This window comes from Simochromis diagramma, unplaced genomic scaffold (genome assembly GCF_900408965.1).
Source record: "Simochromis diagramma unplaced genomic scaffold, fSimDia1.1 OVJJ01000150.1, whole genome shotgun sequence".
NCBI classification, from domain to species: domain Eukaryota; kingdom Metazoa; phylum Chordata; class Actinopteri; order Cichliformes; family Cichlidae; genus Simochromis; species Simochromis diagramma.
This window is the reverse complement of record NW_024387083.1, coordinates 259,370-279,385: the sequence shown is the minus strand read 5'-3', so window position 1 is coordinate 279,385 and position 20,016 is coordinate 259,370. Positions and strand designations below refer to the sequence as shown.

General features: G+C 40.3%; 1 protein-coding gene across 5 annotated transcripts in view; it reads right to left on the bottom strand.

Annotated features, from left to right (window-relative positions):
- Positions 1–20,016, bottom strand: part of LOC120742501 (meiosis inhibitor protein 1-like) — a 61,747-nt gene that overhangs the window by 29,243 nt on the left and 12,488 nt on the right. For all 5 annotated transcript variants that reach the window (XM_040045834.1, XM_040045835.1, XM_040045837.1 and 2 more), the window contains 13 exons: positions 18,886–19,064; positions 17,125–17,239; positions 16,324–16,443; positions 15,040–15,139; positions 11,884–12,018; positions 11,325–11,439; positions 10,730–10,821; positions 10,284–10,431; positions 9,766–9,877; positions 5,223–5,283; positions 4,457–4,554; positions 1,715–1,871; positions 568–715 (listed from right to left, as the gene is read on the bottom strand). In XM_040045834.1, coding sequence (XP_039901768.1) covers positions 568–715; positions 1,715–1,871; positions 4,457–4,554; positions 5,223–5,283; positions 9,766–9,877; positions 10,284–10,431; positions 10,730–10,821; positions 11,325–11,439; positions 11,884–12,018; positions 15,040–15,139; positions 16,324–16,443; positions 17,125–17,239; positions 18,886–19,064 — 1,580 coding nt within the window. The remainder of the gene's footprint in view (positions 1–567; positions 716–1,714; positions 1,872–4,456; positions 4,555–5,222; positions 5,284–9,765; positions 9,878–10,283; positions 10,432–10,729; positions 10,822–11,324; positions 11,440–11,883; positions 12,019–15,039; positions 15,140–16,323; positions 16,444–17,124; positions 17,240–18,885; positions 19,065–20,016) is intronic.

Here is a 20,016-nt window from a genome sequence, read left to right as displayed (position 1 = left end):
CTGGTGAATTCTCTACAGCACAATATAGATTTTGTATCAAGAGATGAACATGAGCAGTCAAGCTCTGACTCTAAGTATTTCTAAGCCTGCTCAAAATGGTTTCCATATTCAATCATGAAAAAGAAAAAAAGAAGCATCGGCTCCGTACGCGCCGCTCTTTCGTCTGTGGACGGGGAAAAAAAAATTCTGAACACGTTCAAACTGATGAGATCCTGACACATTAATATGCCATTGCTTGTCAGTACACCTATCTCAACCTTCAATCTGTTTCATATTGTTAGACTGATTTACTGAACACAAAATTTAAAAAAAAAAAAAAACTTTTCTCAAACCCAGGCAGACGTGTCTTCGCTGTCAGCGTGTTTTGGCATTAAAAGTGATAAAGGTTAAAAAAAAGGAAAAGAAAAGTTAAAAATACTGGAGCCTTAAGGCACCATAATAGCAGAGAAGCCTGAAATCTAGGTAAAGTTTAAACTTTACTTCCACGGTGACGCTGTACCGTAAGTAGTGACTGCTTTGAAAGTTTTCAAAGTTACTGTGTGTGTTTTGATTTTGGCTCAGAGTTACCCCATCGAGTGAGGGGCTCTTGTCCTGTGTGAGTGCCAGCAGGTAGAGGGCAGAGCGGAGCACAGAGTGAGGCGGGACACAGCCCTGCTCCTGCACAGAGCGCAACAGCCACACAACATTGGAGAAGACTATCTGGTCAGGGAGGAGCCTGGATTACACACACACACACACAAACAAACACACACATATTAACGGCATTAATTGCAGTATTCAAAGTTCACATAAAGACAAAGTGCCCCCAGGGACACGCTGACGAAAGAAACTCGATATCTCTCAACACAAACGCACTAAAACATATGCAAAAGATCAACACACACATTCAGAGATCCTATCCCTGAGTATACAAACAACACGCACCCTCAGCCCTCCCACGCTATGTAAATCTCTGGCCACATCTCTCATAATCTTGATGAGACCGCGCAGTGGCAGGGAGAGGCTTTCATCGCCTTCCCAGGAGGTTAATGCATAGCCGAGGATTCGCAGAAAGAAAAATTAAACTTTCCAAGAAGCCGACACGCTGTTTTTCTCAGGTTATAAAAAATGCATTTGAGACCACCCTCGACGGGCCACGGCAGAAGAACAAGGAGAGAGCTGCAATAACGTGTGAAACCAGACGAATTTATATTTATACAAGTCTGATATATTCGATATAGCACGACTGCATTCATCATCTTGAGATTTTGGTTATGTAAACACAGTAATATAGCTCAAATGTTGCCTTTTCTGCTCTCAAAGTATGGACTACAGCATAGCTAAACAAGGCTTTGAGAGTGCCAGATGTTTGGTCATATCCACATGAACCAAAATTTTCCAAAACTACTTTAATTGCAAAAATGTACAATTCTTTCCAAATAGTCAGAGAAATGTAATATTCAATAAGGTCCATGTCAATATACGATAGAGACAAATGTTTACTCTGCACAAGTGCTTAGATACATAAGAAAAATGATGCTGATGCTAAAATATGCATCGGTTATTTTTATTTCCACAAAATAAATAAATAAAATAACAGCTTATATCACAAGGTTGCCGGGCACTTAAATTGAACAAACTGTTTGTGATGTTCAACACTGAAGTACATAATAATTTATCCCAAGAGTGCTTGTATATATCTAAATATATCCCTGCTGCTTGTGTGCGCTATTACCTGTCTCCTTGCTGCAGGGCGAGGTACAGCATTATCACCAGGCAGTATTTCGGAGCCTGTGGTCCTTGATATTCACACAGCACAGAGGGCCACTCTGACAGGCGATAACACAAAGAGGGAAGGTTGTGCAGCAGTAGATTTTCAACCTCCTTCAGATCTGAGGGACAAGCAAGGTGATGAAACAGAAAGGAGAAATGCAATCAATGCTAGAAATGGGAAGAGGAGAAGGTTTGAGACAGAGAGCGAGAAAGCAACAAGAGAAGGTGGAGAGAATGAGAGGAAATGAATGAAGGCGAGAGGTGGTGGAAATAAAACAGAACACAGCAGAAGAGGCCCTGAGGCCAATTTTCCAAACAGGTATTACTCACTAATTTTTTTATTATTATTTTTATACAACTGAAGGCATGCCAAAGCTGATGTTTATGAAAAAACACTCCTTTACAGGCAAAAACAAGTGAGGCTTGACTGATATCCAAACAAATCCAACTATAACGCCAAAATTCATCATTAAGCAAACATGGAAAAGCTTTAATTAATGTCTTATAATATTATCTGAAAAAACACATTCTGTTGCATAATGTAGAAAAATTAGGATGGATTAAAAAGCCGATAGAATGATGGGTGTGAAATGAAAGGGAGCATAAGAGGGAACATGAAAACGTAAAACATGAAAAAAGGAGTCAGATGAAGATGAAAGACAGAAGGGCTCAAGCAGGAAAGCAGTGTTAGAGAAAGGAGAAGAGAAGGAGAAGGACGGCACAGGCAAGGCACAGACCCTGATCCATGACTACACAGTGGATATACAGTAAAGCTCCAACAGCATCTGCGGGAAGTGCAACAAAGAAAATAAAGAATGAAATGAGGAAAAAAACACAAAAAGCACAGGAAAAGGAGAGAGAGAGAGAGAGGGTGGCAACAGTGAGCTCTATGGTCTGGAGGGTAACTGTAAGTAAGAAAATATACTGTTTACAAACCAGAGGAAAGTAAGAAGGGCTCCAGTTACCAATGCAGCCATCACCTCCAGGGAAAGAGTCAAAGAGTGAGGAGTGAAGAAGAATAGGGGGTTGTACTGAGTTTAAGAGGGAGGACTGGGACAGAGAGAAATACAGCAAAGGGTAGACAGATGAAGAAGATGAGAAAGGGGACAACAGATGGGAAAGAAAAAAGAAATAGACCCACACAGCAGGCAGCAGTGACACACTGCCTCCTGTTCAGGTCCTAAAGAACAGAAAAGTAATCCGAGACGAGAGGACAAGAGCCTTTTCTTAAACATTCACATGAGATTAGCAGATATCTTTAAAGCACAATCCCGGTGACACGCTGTGATGTATCACAGGAGTAATCAGTAATATTAAATCTTAAAAGCACTAATGAGACTGTACACAAAGCAGGACATGACAGACAGGGAAAAAAATCTGCTAAAAACCTGAAAAACGGGAGTTTTTGAACAAGAAAAACATGCACGGTAAAATGTGATTGGAAAATTTCAAGATGAGAGGGAAGAAAAATGAGGGAAAGCAAGAGGCTGAAAATGAAATGGAACCTGATAAGGATGATAAAAGGGAGGAAGATGGTGACAGGCAGGAAAAGAAACAAACAGGACTCTCGCTCTGCCAAACTCATTATTCACCATCACACAAACACACAGACACACACACACACACAGACACACACACACACGCTTACTTACTCGTACAACTCTTACATCTCATTACCTCAAAGAAATATTTTACTCCACTCTGGTGTCAGTGTCACACAGACACATCTGCGGGGGACAGCTGCAGTTACCAATGAGCTGCTTTCCTTTGCTCTTTATTTTAGTGGATGCTGCAGTGATGTGAAATAGGGAAGTGTATGGAGTTTGTGCATTTGCTTCCGTGTAACGGAATTAAAAGCAACCAGCACTTGGAATTGGAAATGTTACCTGTGCGGACCTATGTGTCATGAAGCGCGCTGACATTTAAAAGCCTTGGCCTGAGCTCTCTCACATAGGAAATACAATTCAAAGCCAGTTAACACAATCACCGTGTTTATAGTCCGCACACCTGGTTCCCTTCCTTTCATCCTTAACAGAAACCGGAGCTCTTGTTAGTCAACGTGCAAACACTTTCTTTGTTTTTTTCTTAAGCTTGCCTGTTGACTGTCAGACCCTCCTTAAGAACAGAGTTAACTTAACTCAAAAGAACAGGTGAGTCAGATGGAAATGAGACTCTCGCTCGAGTTTTTGATGTTTAAAGTCAACATAAAGACGAAAGAGAGAGAGCGTGAGCCTGAGTGGGCGAGGAAGCAGGCATGTGACAAAGAAAAACTAAAGCAAAACTGCAAAAGAACCTTATTTACTTTTTAAATCCAGCATAATTTTGTCAGTTCATGGCAGCGGTTCTGGGTAAAAACAAAATGTATAATGAAGGATTTGATGAAGAAGCACCTGCTGAATGTAACATGAAGTCAGTTTGATTTAGTTTGCCGAGTATGAACTATACCTACATGTATCACGTTAATACAGACAGGCGGTAAATATTTGATTAAGCTGTGAATGGGGAAAAAACAGTTGAAAACCTCAGCTACAGCTAAGACGTGCTTTGGTGACACACTGACCTAGCCTATTCGGATAAACTGCAATGACAGTTCAATATTTCTCAGAAAACTGGCAGCATGACATCACTGCTGAGAGCAACAACAGGGTTTTTACCCTGACTGCATGTCTCCGTGTGTGGTGCAAACGTGCATGTATTTGCATACCGTGCTGGTGGGAGCCAGAAGGAAGGTCTGACTGGGAGAGAAGACACATACTGAGTTTTTGTAGAAAACCACAGCAAGATGCATTCAGATTTGGGTTCCTGAAAGAGGGAAAAGGTGCTTGAACACACACAAACAAACACACCGAAGGAAAAAAAGATTTTAAAAAAAGAGAGAATGAGGGCACCAGAGACAAACAGTGAACAATTACCGCTCAATGCGCGGTCAATACAGCTAAGAGCTAACTGTAAAACCGAGGACAGGATGTGCTTTGACAAACTTCTCTCAAAGATGAAATGCACAGTGTTTAGTTTCATTACAGCTCAGAGCACGGGGGGTGGGCTTAAGCCTATCAAGTAAACCACATATATGACCACACTAGTATACGAACACAAAAAAAGGCACACTCTAACACGAAGACCCACAAAAGCGCATATTCTTACATGTGAAAAACAAAGCACACACAATGCAAAAGCACACCGTGGACTTTGAAGTAGTAGATCCATCGCTTAGAGACAGACACACTGCTGAGAAGACTGGCTTATTGGAAAAAAAGTAGAGTGACTCAAAAATGACAGATGCCTCGGTCGGTGTTATCTGCCTCATTGCTAAATGTGCTTCGACAGAGAATGATAATAGCAGCTCGGCTCACAGAGCCACCGCGGCTGGATACACACAGTGTAGAGAAACACGCGTGCGCCGCTGCAGTTTTAATTGTCGTGTGTGTCTCTGTGTGTGTGTGTCCTCAGGTTATCCTCTTACAATGTACCTGTTTCCTGCACAGAGGAGGCCTTTGTGTTCCACAGCCAGTCTGTAGAAACCAGAGGACGCTGGAGGGAAGAAGAGGTGAAGAGCAGAATAAATAAACTACTACACAGTGAGAAATGAGGAAGAAGATGAGGATGATAGCAAAAACACTATTTATATAATGCAAACACTGAGGTACATCAAAGCCACTAACAAAAAATGTGACAGTTAGTGTAAACACACACAAAAAAAACCCTTCAGCCTAATTCTAAGGAAAACACCGACCCAAAGCTCAGTGTTGTAATGACGAGTTTAGCAATGAATTTAAATGACGAGAAAGAGGAAGAGCAAGAGTAATAGAAGCTCTTTTTTATTTCTAGGCTGTCAAAAATTTCTTCATCTCATCTCATGTGTCACATTTAAAGTCATGTCACCTTACTGCCATGTCCACCCTATCAGAGTAGTAGTATAGCTGATTAGGATCAACTAGGTGAGACTTACCAGTTGTTGTTGGTAATACATCTCAGATTCTACAGGCCTCTGTTACCATCTTAAATGTTACAGTTTATTACAGAACAATTAGAAAAAGACTGAACAAGTATGACTTGTTTGGAAAGGTTTTGCAAATGTTGATCTGAACAAAGAACAAGACTTCAGCTACAATGACAACACCTCATACCAACACCAGAGGCGACCGTGGCTCAGGGGGTTGGGAATCGCATCTGTAACCGGAAGGTCGCCGGTTCGATCCCTGGGCTCTCTGTCCTGGTTGTTGTGTCCCTGGGCAAGACACTTTACCCTACTTGCCTACTGGTGTTGGCCAGAAGCGAGGCTGCCATATGGCAGCCTCGCTTCTGGCCAACACCAGTAGGTGTCACATTTAAAGTGACACCTACTGGTGTCACTTTAAATGTGACACCAGTAGGTGCAGTCAGTCTGCCCCAGGGCAGCTGTGGCTACAACTGTAGCTTGCCTCCACCAGTGTATGAATGTGAGAGTGAATGAATAGTGGTATTGTAAAAGTGCTTTGGGTGCCTTGAAAAGCGCTATATAAATCCAATCCATTATTATTATTACTATCAAGCACAGTGGAAGGGTGATCATTTGGGTTTGTTTGTAACCACGGGACCATTGAGTCGACCATCAGCTTCTCTGTATACCAAATTAGTCTAGATTCAAAATCTGAAGTTCTCTGTCTGTCGGGCTGACATCTAAAGTTTGGCCAAAAGTGAGTCACACAACAGGACAATGATCCCACGCACAGCAGAGTCTGCAGCAGAATATCAAATCCAGACCTCAATCAGAGTGAAATCCTGCGGTTGGAAGGGAGCTGTGCATAAACAAATGCCCACAAACCTGCATGAACTGAAGCAATGGTCTAAAGAAGAGTGAACCACACTGATGCGAGACACTGATAACGTCACAGAAAAACATTTCTTCAAGATATTGCTGCAAAATGTGGTTCTACAAGCTTCTGAATCACAGGGTGGTTTTTCACAGGACTGCAGGGAGTCCTGACAAAAAAAGGTTTCTTTTAGGTGTAATGTGTGACTGACAGGTTATAACTTGTCATTTTCCAACATGCAGGATTACTGTTTTAAAGCGACATTTTTTTCCCCACTCGCACACAATTTTCTCTCAGCCCTGCCTCAGTAGTTTTCAGTGCCTAAATGTAACTAGTGACAGTGAGTAAAAATGAAGGGAATCAGTGAATTAAAAAAGCAAAACAAAGTGAAAAACACATTCAGCTTTCTAACACAGATGCTGCAGGTCTCACACTAGCGAGCCACGGAGACCTCATGTTTAGACACAAGCTGGCTCTAAAAAAATGCATTTTATGAAACACCGGGATGAAAAAGTGCTGGTAAAACACAGGTGCCATCAGTTCATGATGCCCAAACCTTTGCATTTTTTTTATCTTAAATTAGTTTCCAAGCAACACAAAATAACTTTTAAATTTAATTTAATGAATCACTGAAGACTTATGACAAATTTGCCTTCAGTAAAGGAAAAAAAGGCTATACTGTAAAGCTGTATTTAATATCTTGACCGTTGCAGTGCTTCAGTGAGAGAAAGCACCTCAGACTTATTAGAGAGATGTTTTAATCCCATAAGGGAACTAAATTGCTTTCTTCTTTGTCCATGTGGACCTATGCCACATCTGCAGGAAACTGCTCTGCTTTGATAAGCGCTTCCAGGACAAATACCGAGCTTAGGATTGTTTATAATGTCACCACATCGGCTTGTCTGGACGCCAGAGGCAACAAGTTCTCTGTCAATTACTGAGTCTCATCGTGCTGACAGCCAATTTTTAAGAGCCTGCATAGTTTTCCCACTACAGCGATATCAAATTTAATTAAGGCATTTAGCCTCACTTTTGATAAATGTAGAATAAAATGTTGATATTACTGTTTCTGGCATCAAACAGTGCAAAAGCCCGATTTTCATTTTGTAAACGTTATCTAACCATATCAAAGGTTCAGTGGCTCGGCGGTGAACACAATATGTTGGTGATGATGAAATAAAATGAGCTTAATTTCTTTTTATATGATTAGCTGGGAATAAAGCTTTGTGATGAAACTGCTTCTGTTTATTTCATTTAGTAAAACAATTTAAGACTTTAAACAACATTTAAGCAAAGCGTTTAATTGGCCAAGTTGGATTAAACGAACAGGCTTGTTTGGAAATATATTTAGTTTGTATTTTGTATTCCTGTGAAGATCAGACACACGGAGACCTCGAGACTCGTGGTGATGTGGGCTGGCTGTATGTTTCTAGCAATACCACCCGTGATATCTGCAGAGCCAACGATAACAAGACTCAAAGGAGCGGCTAATTTAGAAACATGAGCTGTGAGGGCTCTACAAGCTGTTTCAGCTACTGATATCATGAATCTCACTACACTGTAAATGAGTTCTATCAGCCTCCAGACAAACAAATGTGGTATTTACATTGTGGTGTAGTTAGTGCTGCCATGGTGTGAAAGTTAAGTGTGCTTTCCCATTGCACTGTAAAGCCATAAACTGTATGTAAAAGATGGCAGTAGCCTCTGTAACGCCAGCCATTTTTGAAGCATCAAGCTGACGTCGTTGACCATCACGGTGATTTTTTGGAAATGATGTGGTAAGCAAAGGCTAAATCTTCTTCGTCGTACTTTTTGACTCTAATGCTGACCATTATCAGCACAAAATGAACACCACTATGTATTAAAAACACTTTCCAACTAGAGCAGTCACCTCCTGCTGGTGATTAGAAAGAATGCAGGCATATCCAATATTCGCACTGGTCTCCCTTTTCAGATGTGGAAGCTTTTATATACACAGCAAGGTGAAGACATTCACATGAACTGCTCCACTGAACTTTGTGGTAAACCATTGCAGTTCCTGTTCACTTGTGTGTCAATCAAAAATCGTTTGTTTTATTGTCAAAATGTTTTGTTTACATTATCAGTTAACGTCTGTAAATTCACTTTGGCCAGGATCGAAGTGTTCATAAATCAACAGATTATCGTATTACCAGTATAATAAAGCTAAAATCTAAATGTGCAGGAAACCTGAAGTGAAAGTGATTCACCCTTTTCTGTGAACATTAAAAAAACCCACAAATCTAATATAAATTATATTATTGGCTATACTAGGAAATTTCCATTAAAGGAGCATTCTTTATAATCGTTATAATCCAGGAAAGTAGCTTTATAATTTAGAACAAGTCTTTTGGTGATCTTACAGTAGCATACATAGTAAAATATTTTATTGTGTCCGTGTCAATAACAATGTATTTTTTAAATGTACCAAAGTAACTTACATTTCTCTGCTAACAGCTTTATAATTTGTGAATAATCTGTCCTATATACCATTTGTTATCTATACAATAAACCATTAGAAGAACAACAGTTTAGGAATAATTCTTATAGATGCTGCAACACACAACCTTGCAGCCCAGACAACATGCAGTCATCTGTTGTTTCAGACAAACTGACACATTTGACACTAGACTACTTTGATATACACAAGAGTTCATTTTTGACTCAGTGTCTGCAATGTGCTGAGGTCCTGTGGCTGCAAAACAAACCCAAATCATCACCCCTCCACCACCGTGCTTCACATTAAGTGTGAGGTGTTCGTGCTTTATGTTATTTTGGTTTTTTTGTAGAGCCTGGGATGTGGCTCTTGGTTTCATTTGCAAGCTCTTGAGCGTTGCACGGTTTGACCTCAGGCGAAATTGCTCAGATATCCACTGCCGGGAAGATTGTGCCATTCATACTTGAATGTTCCAGACCAGCAAACTGGCAAAAGCTCTGCTTTTATATAGATACTTGGACTTGCTGTTGATCAGTTAATAAAGCTCAGTTGATTAGCATCAGCTGGTTGCTGCTTATAATTCAAATGGAAGCAGCTATGAGTGCACTTAGTATTTCAAAGTACTGCATAGACTCCTGTGAAAACATTCTTATTCAAGACTAAGATTTACCACAGACAAAAAAAGAATGATACCGTGCATCATTCTATCATATCATTTCTTATCATGAAACACCTACTGCTGTTTTGAGTTTATTCAGAACTCACCGAGCTTATTTGCAAAGGCAGGCATGAGAGATGGAAGCAGGGTGAACTGGGAAGATAGGATAGAGTAGAAGTTCTGCAGTATGGGGGCACTGGGTGCACGCTCACACATCCTCTACACACATAGGAATTTACAGACAAAAACAAACCACAAACTGTAAACAATTTTTTCCCGTGTGATTGATTTTTTTAGCCTGAAGAGACCCAACGAAATATAACATAAAAACAATTACGAACACTACAGCAGAGGCACTGATCAATAGGCACGCGTGTCCATGTGTACGCAAAGCTAATGTAGACAGAGGCTGTGTGGCTGTGCTTATTAATATAGTCATTTAGAGGAGCCGCCAGACGGTGCATTATAATCAGCATGACCTATTTCTCAGAAAACAGCAGCCGGCAATTGATCATTTCCTCAAGTGTTTGGTTACGACTATGAAAGAGAGACACGGGGTTAAGATGAGAAGATGATTAATGTACATCTGGGTGTACGTGTGTGTGTGATGGTTTTCAGCTCTCACTATAACAGTGGGTATCCAGACAGCGTCACAGCAGCGGAGCAGGCATTGACACAGAGACTCTAGAGAGTCCTGAGCACCGCTGTGCTTGTATGGAGCTGTAAATGTGTTCTCCTTCAAAACAGGGTCTGATGCACACTCCTCAGCCAGCCTTGAACAGATATCAAACACACACAATAACCCGCCTATAAAAAATACACAGAGACAGATGCAAAAATTATATCTGTAAACACTCATACCAAGGATTTTATTAAGCTCTTCCATCTGCAGTTTAACAGAAAAGATGTAATTCAGTTACTTCTACGATAGTTATTGATTCAGTCCTATGGTTTTTCAAACAACACTTTTTTCATCCATATGAGAAAAGCTGACAGACATACTGTAAGAAACTCATAAAACTTTGTAAATGCATTTATTCAGTGATGCCACTGACTTAACAACGTTCTGACCTGCAGGCAGACTGAAAACAGACCAGGGCCTGGAGCAGAAATCTTTCAGACCTCAAAGCCTGGCTGCTGGGATCTGACCTCTTCATTCTCCCCTGAAAATTAACAGAGCGAGATGTTAAAAAGGGAGTGCAGAAAAGAGAGAAGAAATGATGCAAAAGTCAGGAAATCACATCAAACAGAAAACCATCATCCTTTACTAGTACTATCTAAAATAATGGAACCTCTTCATAAAAACAGACTGAAAGAGACCCCTCTGTTACACAAGAATCACCCACTCACGTGTATATCTCTGGTTATTACTTTAATGTTTCAGCTTGAATATAAATGCATGCAAACTTGTTGATAGTCACATTAAATACCATTGTTGCAACACTGTTCATTTTTAGCCAGGAATCAGGACTCTTTAAAAAACAGCGGTGACAGACAAAAAAAAACGGCATCAAAGAGAGCTCTGTGTGTCAGTGTAACTTTTGAACGCACTGATAACCACAGTGGGTGGTGGGGTGGTGGTGACCACTCACTGTAAAACCTGGCACAGATTGACAGACGAGACAGATCTCGTATTTTTCCATTTGCAGATAAAACAAAATCTCACAGAGCTTCGCAGATGAGCGGGGGAGGGCAGCGTTAGGTTGACAAATCTGTTGGTGATGGCCTCTATCAACTTGATTATTGCCTCGTACTGGACTGGTCTGGACTGGTGGTCGAGTCTGAAGAATTCACACACAAAAGTAAACACTTGATATTATCAGGGGTGGAGTAGGTGGATGGTGCAGGGAAGAACAAGCAAGCGTTGCAGAAGGGCATGGTGTGGATATCAAGTAGTTCTGTATGTACACCCATGTGTGACCTACACAGAAGTTAAAACAGCTCAAACGATCAATTAAGTGTGTAAGTATGTTTTTACTTTTTTGTGTCATGCTGTGTTGTTGTACATGTCTGCTACTAATGTGTTTACTGTGTGCATAAAGGTCTTAGGCAATGTATCTGTCTGTTTTGTCACTTTATCACTAATAGGTCAGAAAAAATTATACAGAGAATTTGCTTTAAAAGACTCTAAAAGGTTGCCTGTTTCCTCAGGATATAGTTGCACAACCGCCCTTTGGCAAGAAGTAACTCTTTTACATATTTGCAGCATACATGTTTGTGTATACCTGAACAAAGCAGAAGTAACGCTGGCTGCCTGTGTGGCTACCAGCAGGCAGGAGGAGGAGACTCCACCAACCAGGACCTCTGAAACTGCCACAAACCCTGCGCCACTGGGGAACAGACGCACACTTGCAGGTTGTCTGCACATGCACACAAACAGACATGTAAAGCATTACCAGGAAACCTAATAGGGTTTGCTTGTTGAAGCAAAGAATGAAAAAGGAAGACATTTAAAAATGACACATCACAGTGGATCTGAAAGCTGCAGAGAACTGTGCTAAAAGAAATCAGGAATTTTTCACTGATAGGAAATTTTTGATATGAAAGTCAATAAGAAACCATGAAAAAGCTGACCGTCTACTTTTTCTTTTTGCCTGACCTTATCTATAATTCTTTGTCCTGCTGTGCCAATAGCAGCAGTGACTGTTTGCTGAGTCCCTGCCTCCCTCACTCACACACACACAAACTCTCTTTAAGGGCAGGCACACACAGTAAACAAATAGTGCTGACCTATCGGCCTTAGAAAGATCACCAGAGTACATCTCCAAGCTGCAGCATCACAGCTGTGCACTGGCTCACTGTTGCCGCAACATTAGTTACACAGAACATCCTAAATAACACATGCATGCACACTGAAGTGTACACAAACACACAAATTGTCGTGCCACCCCTGCGTCATTTAAGCGAGGTAGCTGCGTGCAGGAGGCAGCACACTCACTTACACTTAGCAGTGAATGCACCGAGACAGCAGGCACTATATTCAAATCTAATTAAACTTCCTAACTGTGCTATTAGTTACATTGTGTGCACAATGGCACAATCCGTAATCAAACTAACTTTGTATTGGGGGCTAGAGGGTTGAAAGCAGACTTGTACCTCAGCTGGTTGCTGTCTGGAAAAGTTCAAGCCTGCAGAGCATGTGTGATAATGGTTCTTGTTAGAGCACTGTATTGATTTTTATTCGCTGTGGATGATCCAACCCGAACCCCGACCTTAATAATAACTGAGTCATGTCGGGTGATTCTATATAAAAATATAGCTTTTATAGCTTTACCATTACAATTCAATGCTTTACTCAAAGCCTTACCCGTAACATTAACCTAAACCTAGTCTAAAAAAAAAAAAAAGGTGCTTACTAGAATGTCCTCAACCTCCTAAAATTTTGGGTCTTAAACTCAAACTGTTTTTCATAAAGATAGATACACAAGTATACACCCAGACAACACACACAGACACACAGGTGCACACACACACTTTAGCTTGTTCAGCACTTTAAGAGCACCGGCCGTGCTACTTTTTACACTTCTACTCAGCGTAAAGGACAAATTTCCCCCTAAGATTATAAAATCTCTTATCCTCTGTATCTCTGCCATGTGACAGGGGAAACGTTCCATTAAAATTATGTCAACCTTGCAGAAACAAGACTCCTGTTTTTACTGGCTTGAGATATATTTTCATCTCCGAGACAGCAGACAGTTAATTCACATCTAATTAAAGTTGCCAGTCCACCGTATTTGACATGTTTTACAGGAGGTAGCTTCTCCTTGTCGGAGCAGATGGAGCTGCGCGCGATGTTCAGTAAACGAGCAAATGTGTGGTGGAGTAAAATCTTCAGCATAATTGGCTGTGGGGTTTTGGTGGAATGACATACACTATGTAAACTTTACAACCACAACTTACCGCAAACAGACAGATGTGCTGATGGTTTTATAATAATGGAATAACTTTTAAAAACATTACAAAATACACGCATAGCCACAAGAAACATTTTACAAACGTATATAAGTATTGGGTATTGAATCAGTGGTTTAACAAACATTTGAACACTATATTGCCAAAAGTATTTGCTCGTCTTCCTTCACAAACATGTGATGCAGTCCTATCATTTGCAGCTATAACAGCTTCAACTCTTCTAGGAAGTCTTTTCAACGTTTATGGAAATTTTTGATTATTCTTTCAGAATTGCATTTGTGAGATTAAACAATGATGTTGGACGAGAAGCCCTGGCTCAGCTCTACTTAATCACAAAGGTGTTACATCAGGTTGAGATCAAGACTCTGTGCATGACAGTCAAGTACTTCCACACTAAACACGCTCATGTCTTAGTAGACCTTGCTTTTTACACTGGTGCACAGTCATGTTGGAACAGGAAGGAGCCATCCCCAAACTGCTCCCACAAAGTTGGGAGTATGAGGCTGTCCAAAATGTCCTGGTATGTTGAAGCATTAAGAGTTCCTTTCAATGGTACTAAGGCACCGAGCCAAACTCCTGATAAACAACCCCACACCATAATTCCCCCTCCACCAAACTTTACACTTGGCACAATGCAGTCAGATAAGTACCGTTCTCCTAACAAACCTGGTCTTGTCCATCGGATTACCAAATGGAGAAGTGCACTTCATCACTCCTTAGAACACATCTCCAGTGCTCTAGAGTCCAGTGCGTGCTTTATACCACTGCATCTGACCTTAAGCATTGCGCTGCTCAGCCATGGAAAGCCGTTCTATGAAGCTCTCTCTGCGCTGTTCTTGAGCTAATCTGAAGGCCAAGGCAAGTTTGGAGGTCTCCTGCAAATGACCTGACCCCACTCTGTGATTTTAAATGTCCTGTCACTTCCGAGCTGTGCTGCTGTCAATCCCAGTTGCTTCCCCCTTGTTATAATACCACTAACAGCTGACTGTGGATTATTTAGTAACGAGGAAGTTTCACGACTGGGCTATCATGATTTTGATTTTATACACATGAAAGTGATTGGAACACCTAAATTCAATGATTTGGATGTTTGAGTGAATACTTTTGGCAATATAGTATATTAATATCATTTGGCTAATCACCAGCGTATTTTCTGAGGGAGCCATATTGTAAACTGTTTCTCCAGTATAATAACATTTTAAATATTAATCTATTTACTTTGGGATCCCAGTGATTATCATGTCTTCTTCAGTTGCTCCCTTATTTGCCAGGGGTTGTCGTAGCAGATGGATCTGCATATTTGATTTGCCACAGATTTGTCATGCCAATGCCCCATTTGAGGCATGCCTCCCAGAGATTTGTTTGCCCTCCTGGTGACCTTTTTGTTTTGTTAGCCAAATGTGTTAACTACTACACTATAGAGCTAGTCAATAAATAGAGTAACTGAAGAAAATAAATATCCATCTCACCTCTCCAATATTTCTCTGAGGAGCAGCAACCCTTGTTTTGGCACTTCCAGGTTGGTCAGCTGCAAAGACTCCTTCAGACTGCGCACCAAGGACTCCATACCTAGCTTGCAACACAAACATGCTCACTGCTTCAAAGAAATACTCGAACTCTCAAATGAGCAGACACAAAAACAACAACAAAAAAAAACACTCTCTAACCTTGCTCGGTGCCAAAGTTCTTAAGAGTTGTTGAGAGACTACAGCCTACAGCAAGTTCGCATATTAAAATGAGTGACATGCTCATAAATGTATCACAAAGGATGCACACACAACAGCACTCGCAGCCTTGCATGTTAAACAAACAGAGACAGCGGTACATCTTTCTAATTTACTGCTACACGGAGTTTGCTGCTGTGTTCATACTGACCTAGAGCAAGAACCTAACAGCAACAAGGAGTGGTTAGAGCAGATATCCTGTGTACTGGTAAATTAAGTCTGCATAGCAAGTGTTTCTCAAACTATTTCTCTGGGGTGGTGCTGAAGTGCTGCAATTACTGTGGGGCCTCACATGCATAATCCATTGTAATGGCTCACATCAAAGGCATACAAACACACACACACAGAGTGACACATACACATGCATGTGTCTGAACAATGCTAAGAAATGCAATATTGTGACATTTTTTTCCCAATCAGCAATTACTGCTCGCTTCTGTAACCATTTTCCTAATATTTGGCCATTTTGCCTGATTCTTGTTATATTACAAAAGCACCAGCTGTCTAGATGAAATAACCCAGAATAGAGTAGCAAATTCTATTGGTCTAAATTCAATTTTAATGCGACTGGGAGCAGATGGAGCAGATGCAGATGTCGAGAAACTTCCACTTTGGAGGGTTTATTAAAATTTCCAGTCACTGTCAGAAAAATTACAGAGTGCAGCGTCATTCCATCTAAGCTGTCAAGGACCTGTCTTTCCATCAATTATCCAGCAGCAGCTATTTTCAGATATGTTAACCGATATACAACGAAACCCAGGGCTGAAGACAAAAAACAGAGATGGCATCGTCGTAATTCACTCAGGAATTGTTTCTGATCTGCTGTTTCGGCTCTCTCGCCCATAGATTTAAAAGATGGATGTCGAGACAGCTGCACAAAAGTGAAGCCAAAACATTTGAGAAACAAACGCTTCCATCTTACCTTGTTTATGCCATTCGCAACCGGAGCCTCTGCAGTAGTGACATATTTTGTCTTTGCATTCACACAGAGAGATAAAGTGGTCGTGCTCCTACAGCCTGTGTTCTCACCGTAAACAGAGTGACACTGGGAGAAAAAGAGGGGCTCCTCAGTTAGTAGCAGCAAGCAGCTGTAGGCAGACCACAGCAGCACCTCGTTGCTACTACAGGCCAGACGGTCAAACAGAAACTCTTTAAAAACAGTGACAAAAAGACAATTTTAAAACTTTGTTTTGTTCTTTTAAACAAAGTTGAAAGAAAAAGAGAGGACAGGGAAGAATTACTACAACACTCTTCTGAAAGTAGGGCAATGTTTTCTTGCACATTAAAGAGGACCTGTTATGCTCATTCCCAGCTACATATTTTTAATCTTGGACCCTACTAGAGAAGCTTCACATGACTCAAAGTTCAAAATAATATTTATTTAGATTATTTCATCGGGTCTTTTTGTAGCCCATTAGCACATCTTCTATCTGAAACAAGTTGCTTTTACTTCCCTCTTTCTTCTGATTGGCTCGCCCTTGAACAATAAAAGGTCTGAGCAGCAGGCGGGTGGGGCTGCTGACATTATACAGATGGATCATTGTAACAGTACATATACGGGTATGTAACTAGGAAAAATACAACAGGGCCATGTAAAACAGTACGGCAAAAATTATGACAATGTTAGCCAAAGCCTCATCAAAAGTAATGACAATAATAATCGCAGGCAAACAGCATAAGAAATACAAAGTGGCAGATAACATAATAACAGGGGTCTGGACAAAGAGAAGGATCCAAAGGGAACACAGAGGAAATCATTAATAGAACAATTCAAAGAAGGCATTAACTCATCGCAGCGACTGTGTTTGTGTGCCTGTGTGTGCGTGTTACCAGGTACGTCAGCGTTGATGAAGGGAGCACTGTACTGACTGGGGGAATGAACCAGAACAGATGCAATACACTTTGCACTGGTCACCTGCAAGTTCTCATCGCCACTCAGAAGCAACTGAAAGACACAATTTATGTTTGTTTTTTTAAATCCTTGACTTAAATAAAGATGCGTGTTAATCAAACAGTGTGCAAGATTTCCATAGTACTACAGTGTTTACACTATAAATGTTTCTTCGATTCTAACGGCTCATGATAGACTGAAGCAACAACTGGCTCCCATCTTCCATGCACTGTGTGGCATTGCAGTTTAGTGTGTTAGTTACCTCTGCCAAGAAGGTTAATCTTGGCAGCATTTGTGTGTGTGTGTGTGTGTGTGTGTGTGTGTGTGTGTGTGTGTGTGTGTGTGTGTGTGCATGCATGTTTATTCTCTGAGTCTGTAAAGCTCAAAAAGTTTTGAATGAATTCTATTAAAAGTTTCTAGGGGTGTCGAGTGGGGTCATGTTAACAATCCATTCAAATTTGGCTTACATCCACCCAGGTTTTCAAGGTAAACTTAATGATTTATTGGCTGCAAACTGACAAACAGCCTTAAAACTTTATCAACATACAGAAAACACCATTTAAAGTTTTAAAGTATCGTGTCACATTTAACCTTTGACCTCTCCTTCAAGGCCAAGAGACTGATCTGAAGTTCAAAGAGATAATAATGCTATACAGATTTATTTATGTTTCTTGGTGCCATTGTTGATATACAGGGAAGTATATTTTGGTATTCTAAATATTACGTTTGTTTGACCTCTGACCTCTTTTTTAAGGTCAAACTTTCAGAAAATCTTTTTTCTCTTTAAAACTCTGCTTAAAATTATGCTGCCTGTTTGCATTGGCACCAATCAGGCAATGATATTGGTGTACAGTTTGTATCTAAATATCATGTCAACTTTGTCCCTCGTTTCATTCAAGTTGACCCTAGAATATGTTAAATACTGTCAAGAGAAAGAGAACAAGCTGCCTAGTTAGCTAGAAATATACTGTAGTATAATCTTATATAATAAGCTCAAATTATTCATGTTCATTTATTTACAAATCAGTACTTATCATCCATTACCTACTCCTACATAATGTTTGTGTAATCAAAGTAAACATCTGTCATGCTACCTTTATCTGATTCTTACTGCACTAAAAACTTCATAAAGTAGATTTAAAAAGAACAAAGAAAAAAATGAATAAATAAATAATATAATACTATTCCCCTAAAAGTAAAGTGCCTTGGCGGAGTGCTTCTTGTTTTCGTTTGAATATGTTAAAGTCTGGAGCTACAACATATTGACTCGTGTACCGAGGGGGGGATTTATACTTTTGTAAATTCCACACAGAAATGGATTAGGTGCAGATTATATACGGCTGAGGGTGTAGTCGTTTCACCGACAACCAATCCCAAAACAGTGCTGGTCTGACGTCACAGCGTTGATTATTTAGTTAAGAGTTTCATTTAGAAGCAACACATTAGAGAACAGAGCCCTCCATAAAACCTCCCAACGTCATTAGCTGTTCTGTAATGTGAGTCATCACTGAGAAAATCTAACGAGATGTAAACTACACAATGATTTCCCAGACATGAACCACAAATATTTGTCCAGGGTAAAACCCCACTGAATCCCTATTCAAAGGCACAATAATCCAGGATTAGAACTTCTTGTTATGATTATCGTCAGAGCCAGAATGCAGGTCTTGGGGATGAGAGCAGGATGTTTGGACAGAGACCTTTTTCAGTATGAGAGGCAGAAGGCAGTGGTCAGGGGGCTGTTGGTCTTGGTTTTGGCTGAGGCTCTGGCTGTTGTTGGCGAGGATGTCCTCGTTCTCATCGCACATGACCTGACAGCTCAGGCTGTTCATCAGAACTGACACAGCATCAGCCAGATGCACAAGCTGTGACAGCAGGCCTAACAGATGAAAGACAAGCTGTTACAGATACTAATGACACAGATCAGAAGTTTTAAACACGATGCAAAGTTTATACAAAGTCCTAAACATGGCTGAGATCTACACATGCATGTGCTGATAAATACATTCATGTTTTGTCTGGTTTCTTTTTAAATTTAGAATAAAAGGTGCACAAATATTACCTACAGCGTCAGTGTCACCACTGAAAATCGCCACCATTAATTTGATAATAAACTGGGCTATTTCAAATATCACAAAGGGAAGTTTTATATTAGATAATCATTTATAAATATTAAACACCTTCTATAATAATAAAAGTCTCACGGTGAGGGATTTCTTCAGACTCAGCACCGATTTGTAATCATAAAAATGCAAAAATGCAACTTCCCAAAGTGCAACGTTATTAAAATACAATAATCTTACTTATATATTGTAGCCATTTCCAAATGCTAAATAAAATTAATAATACCTCCTGCTTCTTCCATCACGTTGCTGCTATCGTAGGTAAGCTTGCTGGTATTAAACTAATAACAACAGTTCAGCCATGTTTACTTTGCAATTGCAAACCAACCTCTATTTCAAACCTGCTGTGCAACACATTTTTCTCCCAAGTTATTACAGTGGCATACATTCCAACTTTAAATTTCTGGGAGATAATGACTCTGTCTTATTTTTCGGAAATGTCTGTACCTAATGTAGATCTCAGTTCTGGTTATCACCAAAGCGCACACTGCAAGCTTATTGTCCTTATAAGTCAAAGCTCCTCCAGATAGCAGGACTCTTTCATCCCCACATAATCCTCCCTCTTTCTCCATATAGCTTCGCTCTTAAGGAGATTTGGGGGATTTAGGGAAGAAAACAACTCCTTTTTGTTATTATTAAGCCGTACAAAGTAAGGGAAATTTCTTAAATTACATTTTTTTTTTCAGTTCGAAAGGCAGATGTCAAATG